General features: G+C 37.1%; 1 protein-coding gene across 3 annotated transcripts in view; it reads right to left on the minus strand.

Annotated features, from left to right (window-relative positions):
- The window catches only part of SMC6 (structural maintenance of chromosomes 6), a 42412-nt gene that overhangs the window by 15266 nt on the left and 7764 nt on the right, over positions 1-19382 (minus strand). For 2 of the 3 annotated variants that reach the window (XM_014894948.2, XM_088162440.1), the window contains exons 5-21: positions 18499-18604; positions 14878-15014; positions 14270-14331; positions 13327-13407; positions 10620-10721; positions 10310-10429; positions 10125-10220; positions 8823-8969; positions 8373-8461; positions 7644-7808; positions 6741-6919; positions 5549-5750; positions 5314-5428; positions 3811-3971; positions 2747-2882; positions 1727-1807; positions 935-1105 (exon numbers count right to left, since the gene is read on the minus strand). In XM_014894948.2, coding sequence (XP_014750434.2) covers positions 935-1105; positions 1727-1807; positions 2747-2882; positions 3811-3971; positions 5314-5428; positions 5549-5750; positions 6741-6919; positions 7644-7808; positions 8373-8461; positions 8823-8969; positions 10125-10220; positions 10310-10429; positions 10620-10721; positions 13327-13407; positions 14270-14331; positions 14878-15014; positions 18499-18604 — 2150 coding nt within the window. Of the gene's footprint in view, positions 1-934; positions 1106-1726; positions 1808-2746; positions 2883-3810; positions 3972-5313; positions 5429-5548; positions 5751-6740; positions 6920-7643; positions 7809-8372; positions 8462-8822; positions 8970-10124; positions 10221-10309; positions 10430-10619; positions 10722-13326; positions 13408-14064; positions 14172-14269; positions 14332-14877; positions 15015-18498; positions 18605-19382 lie in introns of those variants that run through there. The other variant, XM_088162441.1, reaches the window with a different exon arrangement.

A 19382-nucleotide genomic window follows, 5' to 3' on the forward strand; every position in this document is an offset into this window, starting at 1 on the left:
GATTGTGTTCAGTACTCTAAATAACAAGCAATAATATTTCATAGTCTGAATAAATCTCTTCGCTTTCCATACAGAGTGTTTCTTTCAAAATCGATAATATCTCTAGAATTTCCATATTAGATACATTAGAACTAACACATTTACCTGTTGCTTTGCTGCCCTGTTTCTTACTCTTTTTGTCTGTTCTTTTAATTTGGGCTGACTATACAGTAATTTACAGTTTAAGTGAGATATGTAAGAGATTCCCATAGTGATCTTTTAAGTTTTCTTCAATTCATCCTTCTACAAGTTTATAGTACTATGAATGTCCTGAACTCTTATTTCCGTTTTCTATTTTCAAACTATAAGTTCTTACCAAAGTGAGACTGCCTTCTATTTGCCAATATCAAACTTTGCATGTTACCATTCTGCTATTTATCTTAAGTCTTGCTATTTCTCTGCCATTTCCAGGTGCCTTCTGTAGTCTTGAATAATTAAAACTATATACTGCTACCTTCTGTGATTATATAACTTCATAAAATAACAATAACATCATATAGAACTTATGCTATTTTGAGAAATGAACAGTTATGAACATTCTGAGCCAAGGTTTCTCAGAAACAAACAAGAAAAACAATAAATGTGATGCACGAGAAAGAAAAGTCAAGGAAACTGTTTTTCCTGCCTTTCCACTCCATGAATAAAGATAACTGTAAATGAACTCTCATTAAACATAAAACACTACAGCGACTATACGTCACAATCAACATCACCTTTAAAATATTGCCAAGCCTATTTTTCACCATGTTCTAGATTGAATGCTCCATTTTCTAGGTATACCTTAAATATATCAGGCAACAGAAAGTTCTTTTCTCCTGCCTCACCTCTTCTTAACCTCATTCACCTGGACACACAAATGGAAAAAATCAAAAATATAATATAAAATTATTGTTACCTTAATTGGGCCAGCAATTTCTTCTACTTGATGAATTTTTTCTTTCACTTCTTCTAATTTTTTTTCAGCTGCTTGGAGATTATTTTTCAGTTCTTCCAGTTTTCTGCTTTGTAGCTGCATGTCTTGTTTTACAGATTCCATCCTACTCTTATTTTCCTCAGCTTCGTCTTGCTGTCAAAAGGCATTAAAGTTAAGAAAAATAAAAGGAGACACATTTGCAAACTACAGTACCAGATCTTTTACTATCAGTATTAGGGTACTGTATTACATGGAGTACTCTGTAACTCTAGTAAGAATAGGAGCAGCTCAATGTAATTGTCACTAAACCCAAAGGAAGAGACTGACAGATCTTGTAGGAGACCACTAAATCAAACTGCAAAATAAATGTGGAACTTCATATTTATGTTACTGAAAATTAAGAGGATTTTATTTGGGAGTTGTGATGAAAAGACTGGAAAGAACAAGGTAACCACCCTCTGGATTTGTGGCCAATATACATCTAATATAAAAAGCAATGCAAGAAGAGTAAGTGGATTGTTGTTGTCTCCTAGGACATAACACAATTCCTAATGAATTATCATCACAAATACTTTCTGATTCAAAAAGACAAATATTGCAAAACCAGGGGAAAAAAATTTAAATTACCAAAACTAAATAAATTTACAGAAATGTTTAGAATTATGGCAAGTATTGCATTCTTCACTATCCAACTTTGCTTATTACAAAATAATGCCAACATTAAAAAACATTATTCATATGCTGATTAGACATAATCGGATAATTTCTTCTTACTAGTATATGGATGTCTGCTGACTGGTGTTCTTCCACGTTTTCAAGATCTGCTATCTCTGCATTTGCTGTTCTTACTTTTACCTGAGAAGAAAAAAATAATACATGTTCTGAAGCTTAAGTGAAAACTTCACATTTGTTCATTTAAGTCATCACAGAAAAGAAGATACTTGTATTTTTTAGTTTCATTAGTGACTAACAAGAGGCATAACTCTTCACACCCATCTGTGGAATTCATATTCATGAGATATAACTTGTTCTGAAAGTTGAGTGCTTTAATTCATTAAGTTATCATATTTCCATTCAATATGACAATTGAATAAAATACATTTTATTTTTTTCTCCAAGTACTTCTCTTCAGCATTTTAGTCTACATGCCAGGTTTTTTTGCTGCTTATTACTTATAATTTACTGAACACAACCTAATATAGCATGTATTAGCTTACACTGTCTACCTGGAGCACCACTGTGCACCACACATATATATCCTACCTAGAAGTACAAGAGACCACAGAAAGGAGGCTAACAACTGTAAAATGGTTTATAAAGAAATTAAAATTAAGAGAACTTAAAGAAGAAATATTCAGCATATCAAGATGGGTTACGAATACACTGGAAGAGCAAGAAGATAAACAAGATTCTTGTTTATGGGAATGAAGAGGCAAGACTCAACAGAAATAAAGGAGGGAGAAGCATGATGTGATCCAAGTGTCTTTTCTGTGCAACAACTTACTACTAGAGTCAAAAAAAGTAGTAGAAACTTCTAAGAATTAGCACAAGGGCGGGAAAAATACCAAAAAGATATCAAACAGAAACAACAGCATATGCTAGGATTGATGTGGCCTCTATCATTCTGTCCTCAATTATAAGAGCATACTACAAAAATAAAACACATGAAAGCAAATTACAAAAGTAGGGATAAAAATTAAAAACTATCAGGTACTCCAAATAGACTGCAGAAGTCAACGTGAAACAGGAAAAGACTGGGGAGTTTCTAAAAACTAACACTGTACCTATTTTTACCTGTAGTTGTTTTTGGTGTCGCCGATGACCACAGAGATGATCTTCATTCTGCCTAATCTCATTTTCAATGGAATGCAAGCGGTGCTGAGAGGCTGTCAACTGTGCCCTTTTGTTTTCAATTTCTTTATCCAAGTGACTTTATAAACAAAGTGATATTGAGATGTTACATACTACACAGATATTATCTGTGGCACACACATACAGAATTATACAAATAAAAATTGCATGTATGAAGCAAAAATGGTAATGTAACACTTTGAAAGTTAAGATAATCTTTGAATGAAATTCATTATATACTCATATGAACAAACTACAATCAGCTGACATATTTAAAACTTTTGAGTTCATAGAAATAAATTTTAACATTCAATTCAGTTTATACTACCATCTATTAATACTAAAATTACCTAATATGTCTCTAATATAATCTGAGCCTCAAAATGAAAGTATTCTATTGCCATGAATTTCCTTGGTGACAGCTCAGGTTTGTAATCTTTGAAGTACATTTTGCTTTTTCAGTTACCATTTTGAAAGCAATGAGAGAAAAAAACCCTAAAAATATAAATGGGGAGGGAATACTCAGAAATACCTACCATGAATGAAGTCAAAAGTCTGAGGAAATACAGATGCAAAGTTTGAAACCAGTAGGAGGATGTGTGCTAACAATTTTGGTTTGAAGAGTCAGGCCTCCCTTGCAGTAATCTAGGACACCACTGTTTAAGTATTACATTTTTAAAGAAACAGCTTTGACTCTATACTGTTTTTGACCAAATATAAAAAAGAAGGTAGCTAGATTTCCTGGAGTATTGAGCACAGAAAATCCCTGCTTCATGGGCAAGATCTACATGTCACAAGCTGAAAGATAACTATATACAATGCAAGTTTGTCCCCATCACAGAAAGGCTCTGAAATGAAGAGATTTTCTAGAATTCTCAAAAATGAAGTGTAAATCTCAGAAATAAAATGGAGACTAGAGAGCAGTGTACAAGCAAATAGACAAATACGCAATCCCACTATTCATGCCAACATGTGCACCTTCTACAACCACGCTGTAAGATGCTAACCTGATTTCTGCTTCAACATCTTGACTTAGGAACTTGGGTCTGACAAAACTGGAAGAGTAATATCGTCGTTCAAATACTTGATCACCTTCAGCAGTGAAAGCTTCTTTACAGTTTTTTGGGGGCCGATTGCACTGCATTACCTCACGAGCCCTACGGCTATTCTGAAAAACAAAATGGCCTTTTAATACCAGCAGAAAAACAACCATAATCAAAGATAAGAATTTAAAAGTTGTCTAGATGTTTTCACCCAGAAATAATTTCAATTCTTAATTAAAAGAAATACAGTATTGAAAGAATGTGAGAATTATTTATCATGTCAAGAATCTACTTTTCTTAGTTGAGTAAGACATTTATGTTCTCAAGAACCCACTAAGTTTAATTGGTCATTTATTTGTGAATTCTGTAGTCTAATCAGTCCCTTATCATTTGCCTTGGGGGAAAAAAATCACTTACTAGAAGGTCACTATGCACAGATATATTCAACTGTCAAAAGTAGAGTAAACAGAGGAAACAAGCTTCCAAAGCAAGGTATGAAGGACATCAAACAATATTCAATAAAAGTTCAGGGAAACATGTTGGTAAAAAACCCCAACATTGACAGTGCCAGACTAAGTGGTCACAAGTGCCTTTGTCCAAAGCAACCATATTAGCCGTTCTAACGTATCAATTTTCCCACAGAATACTTCTTTCAGATTCAGCTGAAATTGTTCAAGTAGGGCTCAAAGACAACAATGTTATGAAAATCACAGGCTACTTCAGGCAGAGGGGGGAAAAAGGATCCCAACATTCCTTCCATGAGAAAAGCCTACAAAGTTCAGCTGTTACGTAACCCACTCAGTGACAGCCATGCTTGATACACAGTCAGCTCTTCTTTAGACAGAGCATGAACTGACTCTTTCCAGTAAGAATGTCAGAGGATAAACTGAGACAAGAGATTTTGGAGAAAAATAAAATTCACAAAAAGGATCATTAGTTCTGCTTACTTAGAGAATACCCTGCCTTCTCTATATAAAAACATATACACCTTATCTTTATCTTTGAACATTTTACCTGTAATCTTATCTGCAGGAGCTGGTATCTTCAGTACTAACAGAAAATCAAAAATCAATTAAGATCAGAAATCAGATAGCATCAGAAAACTTAAGCTACCAGCTTCTAGGTACAACTGGTAGGGGCAAGTTGCAAATTTTGGTAACTCCCAGACTACCCAAAACTGGCACATCCTGAACCCACCAATTAACAGAGAGACATGAGACAGAGGCAGCAGTTAGGAGGCTGAATACACACGTGGATTATTTAGGCTGGGAAACTACGCCAATCAGAGGCTCAGAAAGGTAGTGGCAAACAACCCAGAAACAAACAGGGAAGCTCCTGAAACACATGGGACAGAGAGGAGAGCAAAACTTCCTCTACATATTTTATCCATTACAGACACTACCAGTGAAGGTGTCATAAATGCTCCACATGTTTCTTTATGGATCATCAGGGAGCATAAAGCCTTACTTTAATCAGCAGCACAGTTTCTATACCCCTCATATCGATCAAACAATTGGCAACCACTGGATTATCTATTTCCAATGCTGTTAGAACTGATGGGAATTCTGGATGATGAACAGCTCTGAAGAAAAGAAAAAAAAACACCATTCATAAAACTCACATGAGATTCTTCAAAAGAAAAAATTTACAAATATTCTTTTCAATCATCAAGACTAAGCAATAAAATTCAAAACACACTTACCTCTGACTAGTATCATAAATTTTATTCTGAAATTTATTTACAATTATTTGAGGTCTATGTCCACGTGTATAGTATTTTGACATCAGAAACTGGAGAGTTCTTTCATCACTATGATTATCACAACAAAATGCCTGAAGTAGGCTTTTTAAACAGGATTCAATAGCCAAGATCAGTTCAGGATCTTTTGGATGAATCAAAGCACCTAAATAAACGTAAGAAGCAAGGCTTTAGGTTCTATGTTCCACGACATTCAGTAGAGCATTTTTACCACTCAAGGTCCTGTTTTGTTGTATTGCAGGTTTTTTAGGAGTCTAAAATAAACCTTCTTTAGAGGTAGAAAAAAAAATTTAAGAGGTTGACTAAAAGTTAAAAGACTCTACAACAGACCTGAGAACACAAACATATAATTTCTCTGCCTAGAGACACCTACACATAGTTGGAGACCTGTATTTTCTTCCATTAGGGGACCAATTTTATGGCAGCTTAGCAGAAATGTATCAAGGCAAAGACAGCTTATCAACAATTTAATGCTTTAAGGATGAAGGCAGTGGAACAACTATACTGCAAATTAAACAAACATGAAAATTTCCATTATATCCCCTGTCTTCAGTAGCACACATTTGCACATTCTTACCCTGCAGTAAATGCCATGTACTTTACATCCAGGATATGCTGAAACCTTTCCTTCACAAATTGAAAATATCAGCCATTGTCAGAGCTGGACAGAAGACAAATAAAAGCAGCTTTCCAAAAAAATCTCAGTTGGGTCTGTCTGACTTGTTCCATGCAAAACATCTCAAGTTTGACAAACCTACAAGTCAGCCACTGGACATTTTGAACAAAATCTGTCCAAGATCTGGTCAGTGCTATCCACTGAGGAACAAGCAGTCAAAGCACAGTTCCCTGGTGCTTTGAGGGTGTGGGGGAGTTGGAAGGATGCACTGAAAGTTTACCATTGTAAAATACCTCAACAAAAACAGCTGGAAAATGAGGAAAGCCAGTAGCTGTTAGTGAGTGTATGACAGAAGTAAAAGATAACCTACCAGGATAAAACCTTTAGTCCAGGAAGTACGTAAGAAAAATATATAGCTGAAGGTCCTTAAAGAACAAAGTTTTCTGAAAGACTACTACTTACATTAGCAGCCATATAAAAATATCCCATGAGAAAATATGTGTCAGCAATTATTCTTACCTAAAGGTCCAAGAGGTTTCTTTCTAAAGTGTCCTTGTTTATGGGCTACTTCAAGTGCTTCAAGAAATGCTGGTACATGTGGTCCAAATCTTTTCAAAGTGTTTGTTTTACTATCTTTCAGGTCTCTCAGCTGTTTCTGCTGGGCATCCAGTGCTTGTTGCACTTCACTGCGTTCTCTCCTAAGAGAAAAGATTTTTTTTTCAGTCATTGTAGAGCCCAAAGTGCATTAATATAATTATAAAGCCTGGTTTTTCAATTACTAATAGCATTGTGTATCAAGATGTCAGTAGTTCAATGTAAAGCTAAGTACACATATGCAATAATATTTTTATAGTTTCAAGAAACATGAAAAAAAGAGAGAAAATTACTACTTTGCAACAGTTTTACAAGACTTTTTTATTTCTACATTTTTATTTCTATTACAATAAACTTATTTTATTTCTAATTATATGCTTCAATTTCACTGTCTTCAAAGATCTTCAACAAAACACACAGTACACATTGGTTAAAATAATTGATAAGAGGCATTTAAACTAATATACCAAGTTCAATAAAGAACAATTCTCAAATCCTTTAAGACAGTAATTGACATTTCCATAATCCCCTCCAGTAATCATTGTTCAAGTTCAGGTTTTCAAATCAAAGCCAGAGTGCTTTGTTTTTTCTGTCTTGAGTATGGGCTAAATTAGTGTTTGAACCACTTTGCCTCAAAGCCTCTGTGAATCTGCCCTAACTATAGAAGCAGCAATTACTCCTAAGTGCATCTATTCTCTTATAATGTGAAAAAAAACCCTGGAGCCTAATACCTCAGGGCTCACAGGTACATAAGAAGGGATATATAAAAGAAGAGATTCTCTCTAATTTGAAAGAGGCAAACAATTACATTCAAAAAGCATAACTTACCTGAGTCTAGAATGTTCTTCCCTACACTTAGATATAGCCTGCTGAAACTGATCCACCTGCTGACCAATCATTATTTCTTCATCATGGAATGCCTTTAACTGTTCCCTTAGGTACGCAATTCTCCTCTGTCTTTCCAATTTCTCAGGCTCTGAAACCTGATTATCACTAGAAAAGAACATACATCCATATTTTAAAACCATACCGATGATTTACAAGTGAAAGGAATTTTATTACTTGTAGCATACAGAAGATTTACTCATCAGTTACATTTAAGATTCTGTTAACTTCCAAGATCTACACAGCAATAATGCCAATTTTAAATATTTTTTAAAATTTCTAATCACATGTAGCTCTCCCCAGATACATTCCTATTGCATTTAGTTTAAGACATATTTGTTTTTCACTATTTTGGAAGCTAGAGAATATCTGTTATCACCAAAAACAAAACAAAACAACCCCAAAACAAACAAAAAACCCTAAAAAACAAACAAGCAAACAAAAAAATTAAGCCACTTTTGTTACCCAATTGCCTCTTCTTTTGACATTCTAGTCAAAATCTTGGTATGCAAAGAAGCAGGATTAGAAATATTCAGATATTTAACTGGACCCTGCTAAAGACTAAATAAATATTTTCTATTACTGCAGGTTTTCTCATTAATCAGAAAAGCTCACTTATTTTCCACCTATATCTTAATAAACATACACCATAACCACTGTATCTGTATTTACCAGCTTTTCAGTTCTTCAATTCGTTTACGTAGCTGTTCACTGTCTTTTTCCAGACGTTTTAACTCTGTTCTGGAACGATTATAAATGATCTATCAAGGAAATAGGATACAGTAGTTTAAGAAATAGAAGAAATAATTTCTGAAAGAACTATAGCTTTGAGTAAACACTGAACTTCACCAAACCAGACAAACATAATTTGATTTTCAAAAATTACATCTATTTATTTATTTTGACCTAAGCTTAACACTGTTTAGTAACTATACAATAACATAAATGCCAGGGCTCCCAAAAAGACACCACTGGCCAGTCAGGCAGGAAATTGCACCTGTTCTGAACTCCACTATGGACTCAAGAAGTCAAGACACAGGTGTAGAATTACAGACGGGTAGAGCATGAATAAGTTTAAAGCTTTAAATTGGTATGAACTTTGAAAGGGTTCTTTTTGCCTACCTCAGTTTCATTGACTGCTTTTCTTTTTGCCTGCACTTCAGCCTTCAGAGAAATACACTGAGGATGAAGGGCTTGTGCTTCTTCACTTACTGTTATCAATTTGTCTTGTATTGCTTTGTACTTTTTTTCTGCTTCATTCACTTTTACCTTTGGTGAAAAAAACAACAAAACAAATAGTAATGGAACAAAATTTTCTTGAAAATCTCTTTTATGTTACAAGACAAATATCTCTCAAAAGGATACATCTGACACATCTCAATCGTTTGAGTTTTGTTGAGTTTAAAAAAATAAATCAAGTTGTTGCCACTATAGATATGCTAAGATGAAAACTCATAAATGTTCATTCTTGGGAAATCAACAGACTACCAAATCTGTGACACAGACAGCAATCTTTTTTTCTATCTCAAGGTTTACTCAAACACAAGACTTACTCAAACACAAGACTTCTTAACACACTACGGTCAAGTACCATGACATCAAAAGAAATTAAACCAGTGTCTAGACAATGTTTCTTCATCACTACATAGACATGTTGACCATAAAGCAAAAACGTGTCAATTGTGAAACAAATACTTTAAAAAAACCAAAAAACCAAAACTATATATATATTTAAAAAAAAAAAAAAGGAAAGTAAGTGCTAACAAAGAAAGTTTGGAGTTTTAACAGATTGAAAAGTTTTGGGGCTGCTCAGCCTGGAGAAGTGGAGATTGCATGAAGACCTCATAGCAGCCTTTCTGTATCTGAAGGGGGGTCTACAAGGAAGCTGTAGACTCTTCATTATCTACATTAAATGACAAGGAATAATGGGTTTAAACTGAAATAAGGGAAATTTAGGTTATTTATATGGAATGAATTCTTTATTGTGGTGGTGGTGAAGCAATGGCACAGGCTGTCCAGAGAACTGTGAATGTCCCATCCCTGGAAGTGTTCAGTGCCATGTGGGATGGGGCTTTGAGCAGCCTGATCCAGTGGACGGTGTCCCTGCCCATGGCAGGGAAATGGAACTGGATGATCCTTAAGGTCTCTTCCCACTCAAACTATTCTATGATTCTGGATTCAAAATATTGATGCCTGTTTCTCTGCACAAAATGTGTTTCATATGTGAATCAGAATGTATGACAAAATTATTCTTTCTTGCTACCTTCAGAAGTCTTAAGAATCATCCCAAAACTTCTAGAGGTCTCTTGAAATCATTGATCTATTCTCTAAAGGCAATGACACCCAAGAAAACCTTCACTAAAGATCTCTGACTTGGAGGGTGACTACAGCTAGAATGGTATCTGGTTTAGACCATATACGTACCTGGCATTCTTCTACCTTCTGAAGGAGCTCTGTATTTCCTTCTTCAGCTTTGATGCCTTCATTGAGTAGCTCTATTTCTTTTTCCATCTCACTCACCTAAAGAGAAATCTATATTAGCATATCCACAGCAGACTGGGAATGAAGCATATTTCACATGAACAAACATATTTTAGCAAGACATTTACCACTGCCCACGCCATTTGATGTTTCAAATCTTTGAGACGATTTTTCAAGTCATTCACAAACGAAATGCTTTTGAAAATTTCCTTCTTTTCCAAATAAAGCTGCTTAAGTTCTTCAAGACGCTTAAAAAAGAAAACAAGGGTTCAATCATAACTGTAAAAAGCTGTGATACAATATGAAATTTTGGAAAGGTTTAGGTTTTTTGAAATTTAATGTCACTGAGACCTAATAAAACCAAAACTATGCACTTTAACTTCTGTACTTCCTTCACTGCTCAGATCTCTCCTATTAATTACTTTAATTTTTACATACCTCTTCTCCTTGTTCTATCTGAACACGGGTATTTTTTTTAGTTTTCCCAATAAATGAATAATCTTCTTTCATTTGTTCCAGTTGAGTTGCCTTCATAAAAAACTGAAAAGGAATAAAAAGATGCAAATGTGAGATCAGCACCTTATCTAAGTGGACCTTCAACAATTACGACAGAAAGACCATTCATCCCAACATCCCTGCATGATGAATGATATCCAAAGTGAAAAACCTGGTCAGGTTGTGGTGGTACAACTTCCACCCTCTCTTTGGGCTGCAATTGATATTTGAAATATTTGTTAGGCCCCAGCCTTGATGAACAGAAGCTGGGCTCAGGTCCTCTTATCAGAAACACTCCCTACTCCCAGGAACTTACACTGTCTGACAAGTTCCTCTTTCTAATGAAGAGCCTTTGAAACTCGTTTTTCTTGTCTGACTAACAACCCAAATGAAACAACATTTTTGTTACTGAATTTTCAAATAAAGTTACTGACCTGAATTGTGGTCAGGATGTAAAATTCCTATGACTAAAGCCCACTCTCTTGTGACCTATAAACACTGGTCCCAAGTGAGACCCACTGAGTTCTGGACCACAGTGGGCTGTGACAGCATCTCCCTCTGAGTGAGACACCACTGTGAGCCAGAGAACTCTCAAGTTAACTTGGAGGACTGCTGCCAAAAGCTGAGAGCCTGGGCTGATACCCCCACTCCTCAGGGATCAACCTCCACCTGCTGAGAAGATCTGAAAGCATTTGACATGAGTACTTCTCTGAGCTCCAAGGGAATTTTTCAGAGGTATACAACTTGTACATACTCTTTAGGTCTGTTTACATACAAGTGTGCATATGGTATAGCAACTGCATTATGAATGTTTCTTAAGATTCTTAAGTACCTAGATTAGTAAGAAAATTAGGCCTGCAAGTGAATTACCATTGTGCTAACTCTATAAGAATCTTCTGTTAAATTGTTTCAATCAGGCTACTAATAAAGTACTGTAAAGTTAAAGCACTGTCAAAACCTAAAACCATTTAGGCCTAAATGTGGTCAAGCCCAGAGCTAAGTTTGGCAAGGGGGTCCATTCTGAACTTTGTTGCTTAATGGGAAGGTCTCCCTTACTCCTTTTTATCCTTACCTTTTTCCTATTCCAACCTCCATGTAGATTGTTTTAGGTTGACTTTGGTTTTAGAATGATTGATTTCAGGTTTTAGTCCAATTTTCCTCTTATGCATCTATATAAGTGGGAGAGTGAACCTTGCCAACAAACTTAGCTGCACTTTAATATTAAACCTGCTTTTGCTGATACCTGTGCCAGTGGTTCTTTGGGTGACTTAAAAAACTCATTTCCGAAAGGGGTATTTCTGAATAATGAAAGCATCCTAAAATTTAAATTTATCCATCTCTTTAGAGAGAAGAATCTTCAAAAATATTGTTTGTGCAAGTGGATGAAGTTGTATGCAATCAGACAGTGCACTGGCTCTGGTTGGGATGGAGTTAAATTTCTTTACAGCAACTGTTATGGTGTTTTGTTTTAGACGTGTGACCAAAACATTACTGACTACACACTCATAGTTTAACTGTTGCACTGAAGCCTCCTGTTTCTCACTCTGGCCCTCAGTGAATAGACCAGCAGGGTGTGAAAGAAGCTGGGGAGGGATAAAACCAGGTAGATGATCCCAAGCAGCCAAAGAGATATGCCACCTCAGAAAACGTAATCATGATGGTTTAGCCCCAGCCACACTCACTTTCCTCTGGGGTGTGACAGGGAAGAGAATCAGAAAAGTAAAAGCAAGAAAACACATGGGTTGAGATAAAAATAGTTTAACAAAGCAAAAGCTACACATGCAAGCCAAGCAAAACAAGGAATTCATTCATCACTTCCCAGGGCAGGCAGGTGTTCAGCCATCCCCAGGAAAGCAGGGCTCCACCATGACTCATATTGACTTGGAAAGACAAATACATCATTCAAAACATCCTCCAATTCCTTCTTCTTCCCCCAGCTCTATATGCTGAGCACGATGCTATATGGTCTAGGACATCCCGTTTGTCAGCTGAGGTTATCTGTCCTGGATTCCAACCCTCCCAACTCCTTGTGCACCCCCAGCCTCCCTGCTGGTGGGGTGGAAAAAGAAGAAGAAAAAGCCTTGACTCTGTGCAAGCCCTGCTCAGCAGTCACAAAAACAGCAGTAATGAAAACATCTACACATTATCAATACTGTTTTCAGCACAAATCCACAATGCAGCCCTATACAAGCTGCCATGAAGAAAATTAACTCTAACCCAGCTCAAACCAGCAGAGTCATGCTCAGCAATGAAAACAGGTAAGAGAGGGTTTAGGGGGATTAGCCATCTTTTGCTTGGGTGCTGCTTGGGCCTCAGTCTGCCAATAGGAGGTATGAGCAATTGCCTTAGCATCTCTTATTTTGTTTGACTTTCACTCTCTCGCCTTCCAGTTTCCCCTTCAGTTATTATACTGAAATTTTATCTCATCCCTCTAATTTTTTTTACTTTCACTCTTCATTTCCCATTCCTCCATCCCAAGCTTGGGGGCAGCACAGAAGGGAAGTGAGTAAGTGGTTGTGTGGTATTTAGCTACTTACCTGAGTTAGCCCAAAACAGGTTATTAAAATTATGGAATTTGATTTTTTTTCAAATGCTCTAAAAATTTGCAATCAGTATTTTAATGTGCTATGGCTATGCAAAATTTTCTTACCTTGTACTTGTCACCTTCATTTTTAGTCTGTAAAAACTGTTTACTCATCTCTTGGGTTAAAACAGACACAGGATTATCTACCTGCAAAAATAAATAATTTTCATTTTATTTTAATTACAAGTTACCATGTAACTGCAAATCCATGAAAGTGAGCACCCTTTTCCAGTCCTGCAACTTAGTAATATGCTAAGGCTCAGAAATCAAGCTTGCTAATCCTCTCACATTTTCAAAAAAAAAACAAAACATAACAAACAAAACCAGTAACAAACAGAAAATTAAAAAATCCAACACTATCAAGTACAAAATAGAACCACAGCAAGGACAACTAAGGAACTGCTTCCAAGAGGATACGTGACTTCTATAAAAACAGTAGCTGTAAGTTCAATTTATTTAACAAAATCAGCATTAGAAATTCTTGTTGAATCAAAGTATTGCAATAAACGCAATGAATTGACTCATATATTCTTACAGACGTTGCCACAAAATAAAATCAATACATACTAACTGAAATTTCTATTATTTGAAATTCGAAGTATGTTGAATATTTTAAACTTTGTACGCACGACCTGATCTTTTATTAATCACTTAGGCAGTAAAATCACATTCAAATTTCTGACACAGCAAGAACTGAAATAATCAGCAGAAAAAAACTCCAGATACAAAAGAAGCCTACATATGTCAAGACTTTTACCAACAGGACACATGACTCACAGCTCACAGATGACAGCAAATACTTATCTGTCTGGGACAGAATCCTATTCTGCATTGCATGAGGTATATATTTCAATTTTCCTTTTGCTGATGAATTTGGTCTTTAAATAACATGGAAGAGGTGAAACTCTCTCCTTTAAGGAATGATACATTTTTTTTTAATTGAAGAATTATAATATCACATGCCCATGTCTTCTTAAATTGCACAGAATTTAAACACTACAACAACTACCTGTATGTTAAAGTGATCCAGTATTCCTATGAGTTCCTCTTTCTTTGAAGAAATTACAGTCCCTAGTGATTAAAAAAGAAAGGAAAAATATCAATAGGTACAATGCCCCAGTCTTTTGTCCATTGTAGAAAATGTAAAAATGAGATCAGTCTTTTTGCAACACAGACTTAGTCCTAAATGGTTAGGAGGTTTTTTTTATTATTATTATTTTTTCAATATATTTGCATTTGCACAGGAAGATTTCTAATTTAAGTCCTTTGTGAAGTTCTTCTCTGTGACAGAATTGATAAATCAGCAAATTTAGCAAAACCTCCAAAAAGACTAAAACCTATGCTCAGCCTCATCATACAAGCAGTTTTTTGTAAAAACAAATACATAATATAACACCTGATATACTAAATAATACATATCAATAAGTACATAATACTTTTGACATGCTAAAATATTCTTAGTTTCGCATAAAAACAAAAAAACCATGGACATTGTCATCATCCTTGAATGATTTTATGAAAAGAGAAACATGATCCTTTCTAACATCAAGGCAATTCAAAACCATGAACAACTTTAGAGAACTTTGAAGACTGAGAACAAAGCAAACTACCACCAACCAGATTTGCTTTTCAGTTTGCAAGTTCTGCTTCCATCCTGATTAATGCGCTGATTCACAGTGATAGAGGTACCGTACAATTCGGGTTTAAATGCATCTCTTCCTTGGTTTCGCAAAGTTATGGAAATATCTGCAGAACTAAAAAAAAATAACAAAAATAATAAAAAATAAAACTGAAAATATCTCAAATCCAAAAACAACAACAAAAAAATCAAAACATTTTAATTTTCCAAACAAATTGACACGTGTCCTACAGGTCACAGCTGCACAGTCATAGTCAGTCACAACACCAATCAGAAGAACATGTATTTATTTGGTTTGAGCCATAACACCATTAGACACATTGCTGGTTTAAAACCCAGCATTAAAAGTAAACCCACTCTAGCAACCCCATTTATTTCCTCCGTCACCTTCCCACAGCAGAGGAAAAACCAGTAGAGATTATAAAACAGAAATACAATTTACTATGAAATCTCAAAACCACAATATTAATAAGAGTGTACAAAACAGAGAGTGTTTTACCCATGTGAGAGTATTCACCACCAAACAAAAACGCTTCCCCAAGACAGCGCCCGGCGTGGTCTCCCAAAGGCAAAATGGCAACCGGCCTCGTGCTGGGCCACTTGGTGCATGAGAAAACAAAGGCACTGTGGCAGGGATGCTCATGGCTTAATTCTCCCCTTCCCCAGCCCGACAACACCAGAAAAACAGGGACAACACAAAACCTGGTGGGACCTGACAGGGCCCTGAAACAGCTCAGGGCCCTTTTCCTGGGCCTGACCGTGCACAAGCGGGACTGGAGTGCGCAGTGGTTCTGGCACCAGCGGTGCTGCATTGGTGCTGCACTGGTGCTGCACTGGTGCTGCGGTCACGGGGGCTGTGGCTGGGGTTCCACACAGCTTGCCTGGGCTCCGCTCATGCCGCTGCTGTTCCCTCCCTTTCCTTTTTCTCTGAATGCCATCCTGGGCTTGCCGGCGCTGTCTTTCAGCACCAAACCAGAAAAGCCGTGGCTCGGAGGAAGAGGAAAGGGGCTGTGTCTTGGGGTTATTTTACAATAATGCTCTGTTTCTGATTTATGGCCAGAAATGGTTGCTGTGGCTTTGAGGTGGGTCCAGAGGAGGGGCGGGAGTCTTTGGGGGTTCCTGTACGGACTTTGTGTTCAAAGACTCACTCCCCAGTCTGTTGGGCTCTCTGGAGAGCAGTGGTTACTTTTTTGCTTAGTTAACTCCGCTTTTTAGAAGCTTTAGCAAGAAGTTTCCTTCCCCCCCCCCCGTCACCACGCCTTTCCCCGGACAGCAGCAGCAATCATTCTGTCGGGTTTTTTTTGTTTGTTTTTTCTTTCTGTTTCAGCTTGGGTTTGGTCCAAGATCAGATAATCGCTGAGACTAGCAGTGGGGCCACTCCAGCCAGCCCAAAACGTCGGGCAAAGATGAACCAGCATGAGAAAGAACACCAAAATCCAACAGCTTCATCTGCTATGAGGAGGGGACCAACACCAGAGATTCAGCATGTTCCCATCTGCTTTGCCCAAGCTGCTGCATGAACTTCTTCCTCTTCCCTGAGACAAAATTCAGATGCCATTTTGTCCCCCTTTTGCCATGCAGTCAGCCTGTTAATTTCTTCATTTCTTCCCCTGGCATCTTGAGGGCTTTTTTGCTCTGCTATGGGGGGGGGGGGCGTAAGGTTCTGAAAGTTCAATATCTAGCATTTATTCAATTATTTTTTCGTGCCATGCAGGCACTTTGCAAGTTAATAAACAGGTTTTTTTTCACTTTCACCCGCTGGTATTCATTTTCTCATTGGCAAAAGGGATTACTGAACCCATTCTCTTTAGAAGCAACACTCATTCCAGGGCGTTTTCTCCTAAACCTCCTAAATCTCTAAACCAAGACGTTGCCAGTGGTAGAGAGGGGCAAAGTGTTCTGGGCTGACCCTGAAACCTACACACCCCCTCCCCTGAACCTGGCAAAAGCAAAAGCTGCTTTGGGCCCCAGCTTCCTCATGCTGACACCACAGCCCGCCATAATGTGGGTGATTTGGAATCAAACAGTGCCAGAAACTCCAGCCCTCTTCTCCATAACCATGACAGACACACTGCTGCCATACAGACTGCTTGCACCTCCTATGCTTCACTGACATAGTGAACCAAAAGCAATTATTTGTGAGAGAAGATTTCTTGCATCGTCCCTTCCCTTCTGAGTGCCCTCATTTTACATTGCAGAATCAAGCTGCTTTTTGGTAGTTCTCCCTGTATAAAACAGTTGTCTGGCTTCTACAGCCTAACCAAAGTTATCTATAGCAGAATAATTTAAGCATTCTTCTAGAAAAGACGAGATGTGATTTCAGTTCCAAATTCCTATTTCCTGTTTCTCGAGTGCTGAAACATTAAGTTAATACACATAAGGCAAGTACTGCCAACAATTTTACTCTTAAGCACCTCTGAAAGGAAAAAGTTGGGACTCTGAATAACGCTTCACATAAATATAAACTCCTAAACCTCCTAATTTTTTATTGGTTTCCCTAAACACATTATCCCCACTCTCACAGCAGGCATGAATCCACTTCTTGCATGTTTTTTAAGTCAAGGTCTTTATATTGTATATTCACTCATGTCACCAGAAAGATTGAAAAATAATTAACCTCACTGCTTGCATATCCATGATAACTAGTCACCTATGAATTTTTCCAGTGAACTCCATTTTTCTGTAGGATATTCAGTTACAGAGTGGAAGCAATACACGAGAGCAGGGAACACAGAGACATATCACTGTGTTAACTAGTTCAGTGTCCCACTTTCAGGTAGGACAGCGTCCATTTTCTTGCCATTACTGTGAGGGGCAGAGCCTGGAGACATATGAATGTTGTTATCCTATGCCCCACACATCATGCCTGGGGGCACAGCTTCAGCTGGAAGAAGAGAACACGAAGTGCAACTGCCACCATTTTGTTCCTTTATTCCAGGGAAAGTGGACAGCGAGTGAAGCAGTCGTGCTTCATGGGGTTGGTGTGTCATTGTTTTTCTTGTCTTGGGCTTTGAGAGAGAGTGAGTGTGGACAGTTTGTCCACCGTTGTTTCTTTTTTTCACAACATGGGCACACACACTTCCATTTGCCATTTTCTTCTTTGTCTCAGGAGATGCATGACTCAGGCTGTGGTGCAGACACTTTGAGTCAGACTCAGCGAGCATTTTTGCTTGTAATGACCCTCTTATACACTGTTTAGTATTGTTGCCATTAGTGTTTCTTTTTCTTATCTTGTTGATGTTTTTTTTCAGCACATTTTTATTTCAACCTGTAATTTCTACCTTTATCCCTTTCTCACTGGAGGGGAAAGAGACCAGCTGTTTGCAATTTAAATTCCAGTTGGTTTCAAACTACAACGTTCAGAAATAATGGTATGCTAGTGGTAAAAGTTCTGATATTTTTTGTTTTCAGGGTTTGGGGTTTTTTTACAGGGAAAGGTTGTTGTTTAAATATGATCTCTTCAGTGTTACGCTTTTTATTCAAGTCTGGTGATCCCATAAGAAGATGGAGAAAATTGGCATAAACAGAAAACTCATAAGCTAACCTCAATAACAATCACCTAACTACACATGCAATTTTAATCTTAAAGTTTTACTTACGTCTCTCCTTTTTGAATAAACATTTTTAATGAGGAACCTCTGTTAGTTGCAGTGGCTTTTCCACCAAGTCCAACAATTAGTGCTGTTAATACAGAACTTTTTCCACCTGTAAATGAAACATTGAACTTGTTTTAAAGAGAAGATATTGTAACGTCTACTCCACTCATATGACAATTTTCTGACTTCTTATATATTCATGCATTAGAAGTCCAAATTCTGTCCTCACTGAACATATAAAATAACAATAATGCTAATAAAGTATCTGTCATTTTCAAGGTTCTCAAACCCAAACATGCTGAGTTGAACTTCTGTTGCTTCTATTCAGCAATTTGCATTCAACATGCTGTAGGTCAGAAGGAAGGAATCATCCCTTTCTTAAAAGCATACTGAAAACACGTATGTAACAAAAGAAATCAAACAAACATTACCATTTATCTAACTGCCTGAAAGGTTTAAAAAAGCTCTTTCAAAATTTATGTTTAATTTTTAAAATTCTTTCTCCAGAAGAAGTGCACTCATATAAACAGATATCACTTTCTTTTCCTACCATAGTTTCTATGTTCCCCATACTGTCCTGGGTTAGCTGGGATAGAGTTCCTTTACTACCTAGTAGCTTGTACAGTGATGTGTTTTGGGTTCAGCATAAGAATAATGCTGATAGTATGCTCATGTTTTGGTCATTGCTAAGTAGCAAACTTGAGGACTCTTCAGTGTCTCATGCTCTGCCAATGAGGAGGTGCACAAGAAAGGCAGGAGAGAACCCAGCCAGGAGAACTGACCTGAACTGGACAAAGGGATATCCCGTCAGTGCATAAACTGGGGCATGCTGCCCAGGAGCCACTGACTGCTGCTCAGGGATGGGCTGGGTGTGAGCAACTGTATTA

The sequence above is a fragment of the Sturnus vulgaris genome, chromosome 3 (genome assembly GCF_052056855.1).
Source record: "Sturnus vulgaris isolate bStuVul1 chromosome 3, bStuVul1.hap1, whole genome shotgun sequence".
NCBI classification, from domain to species: domain Eukaryota; kingdom Metazoa; phylum Chordata; class Aves; order Passeriformes; family Sturnidae; genus Sturnus; species Sturnus vulgaris.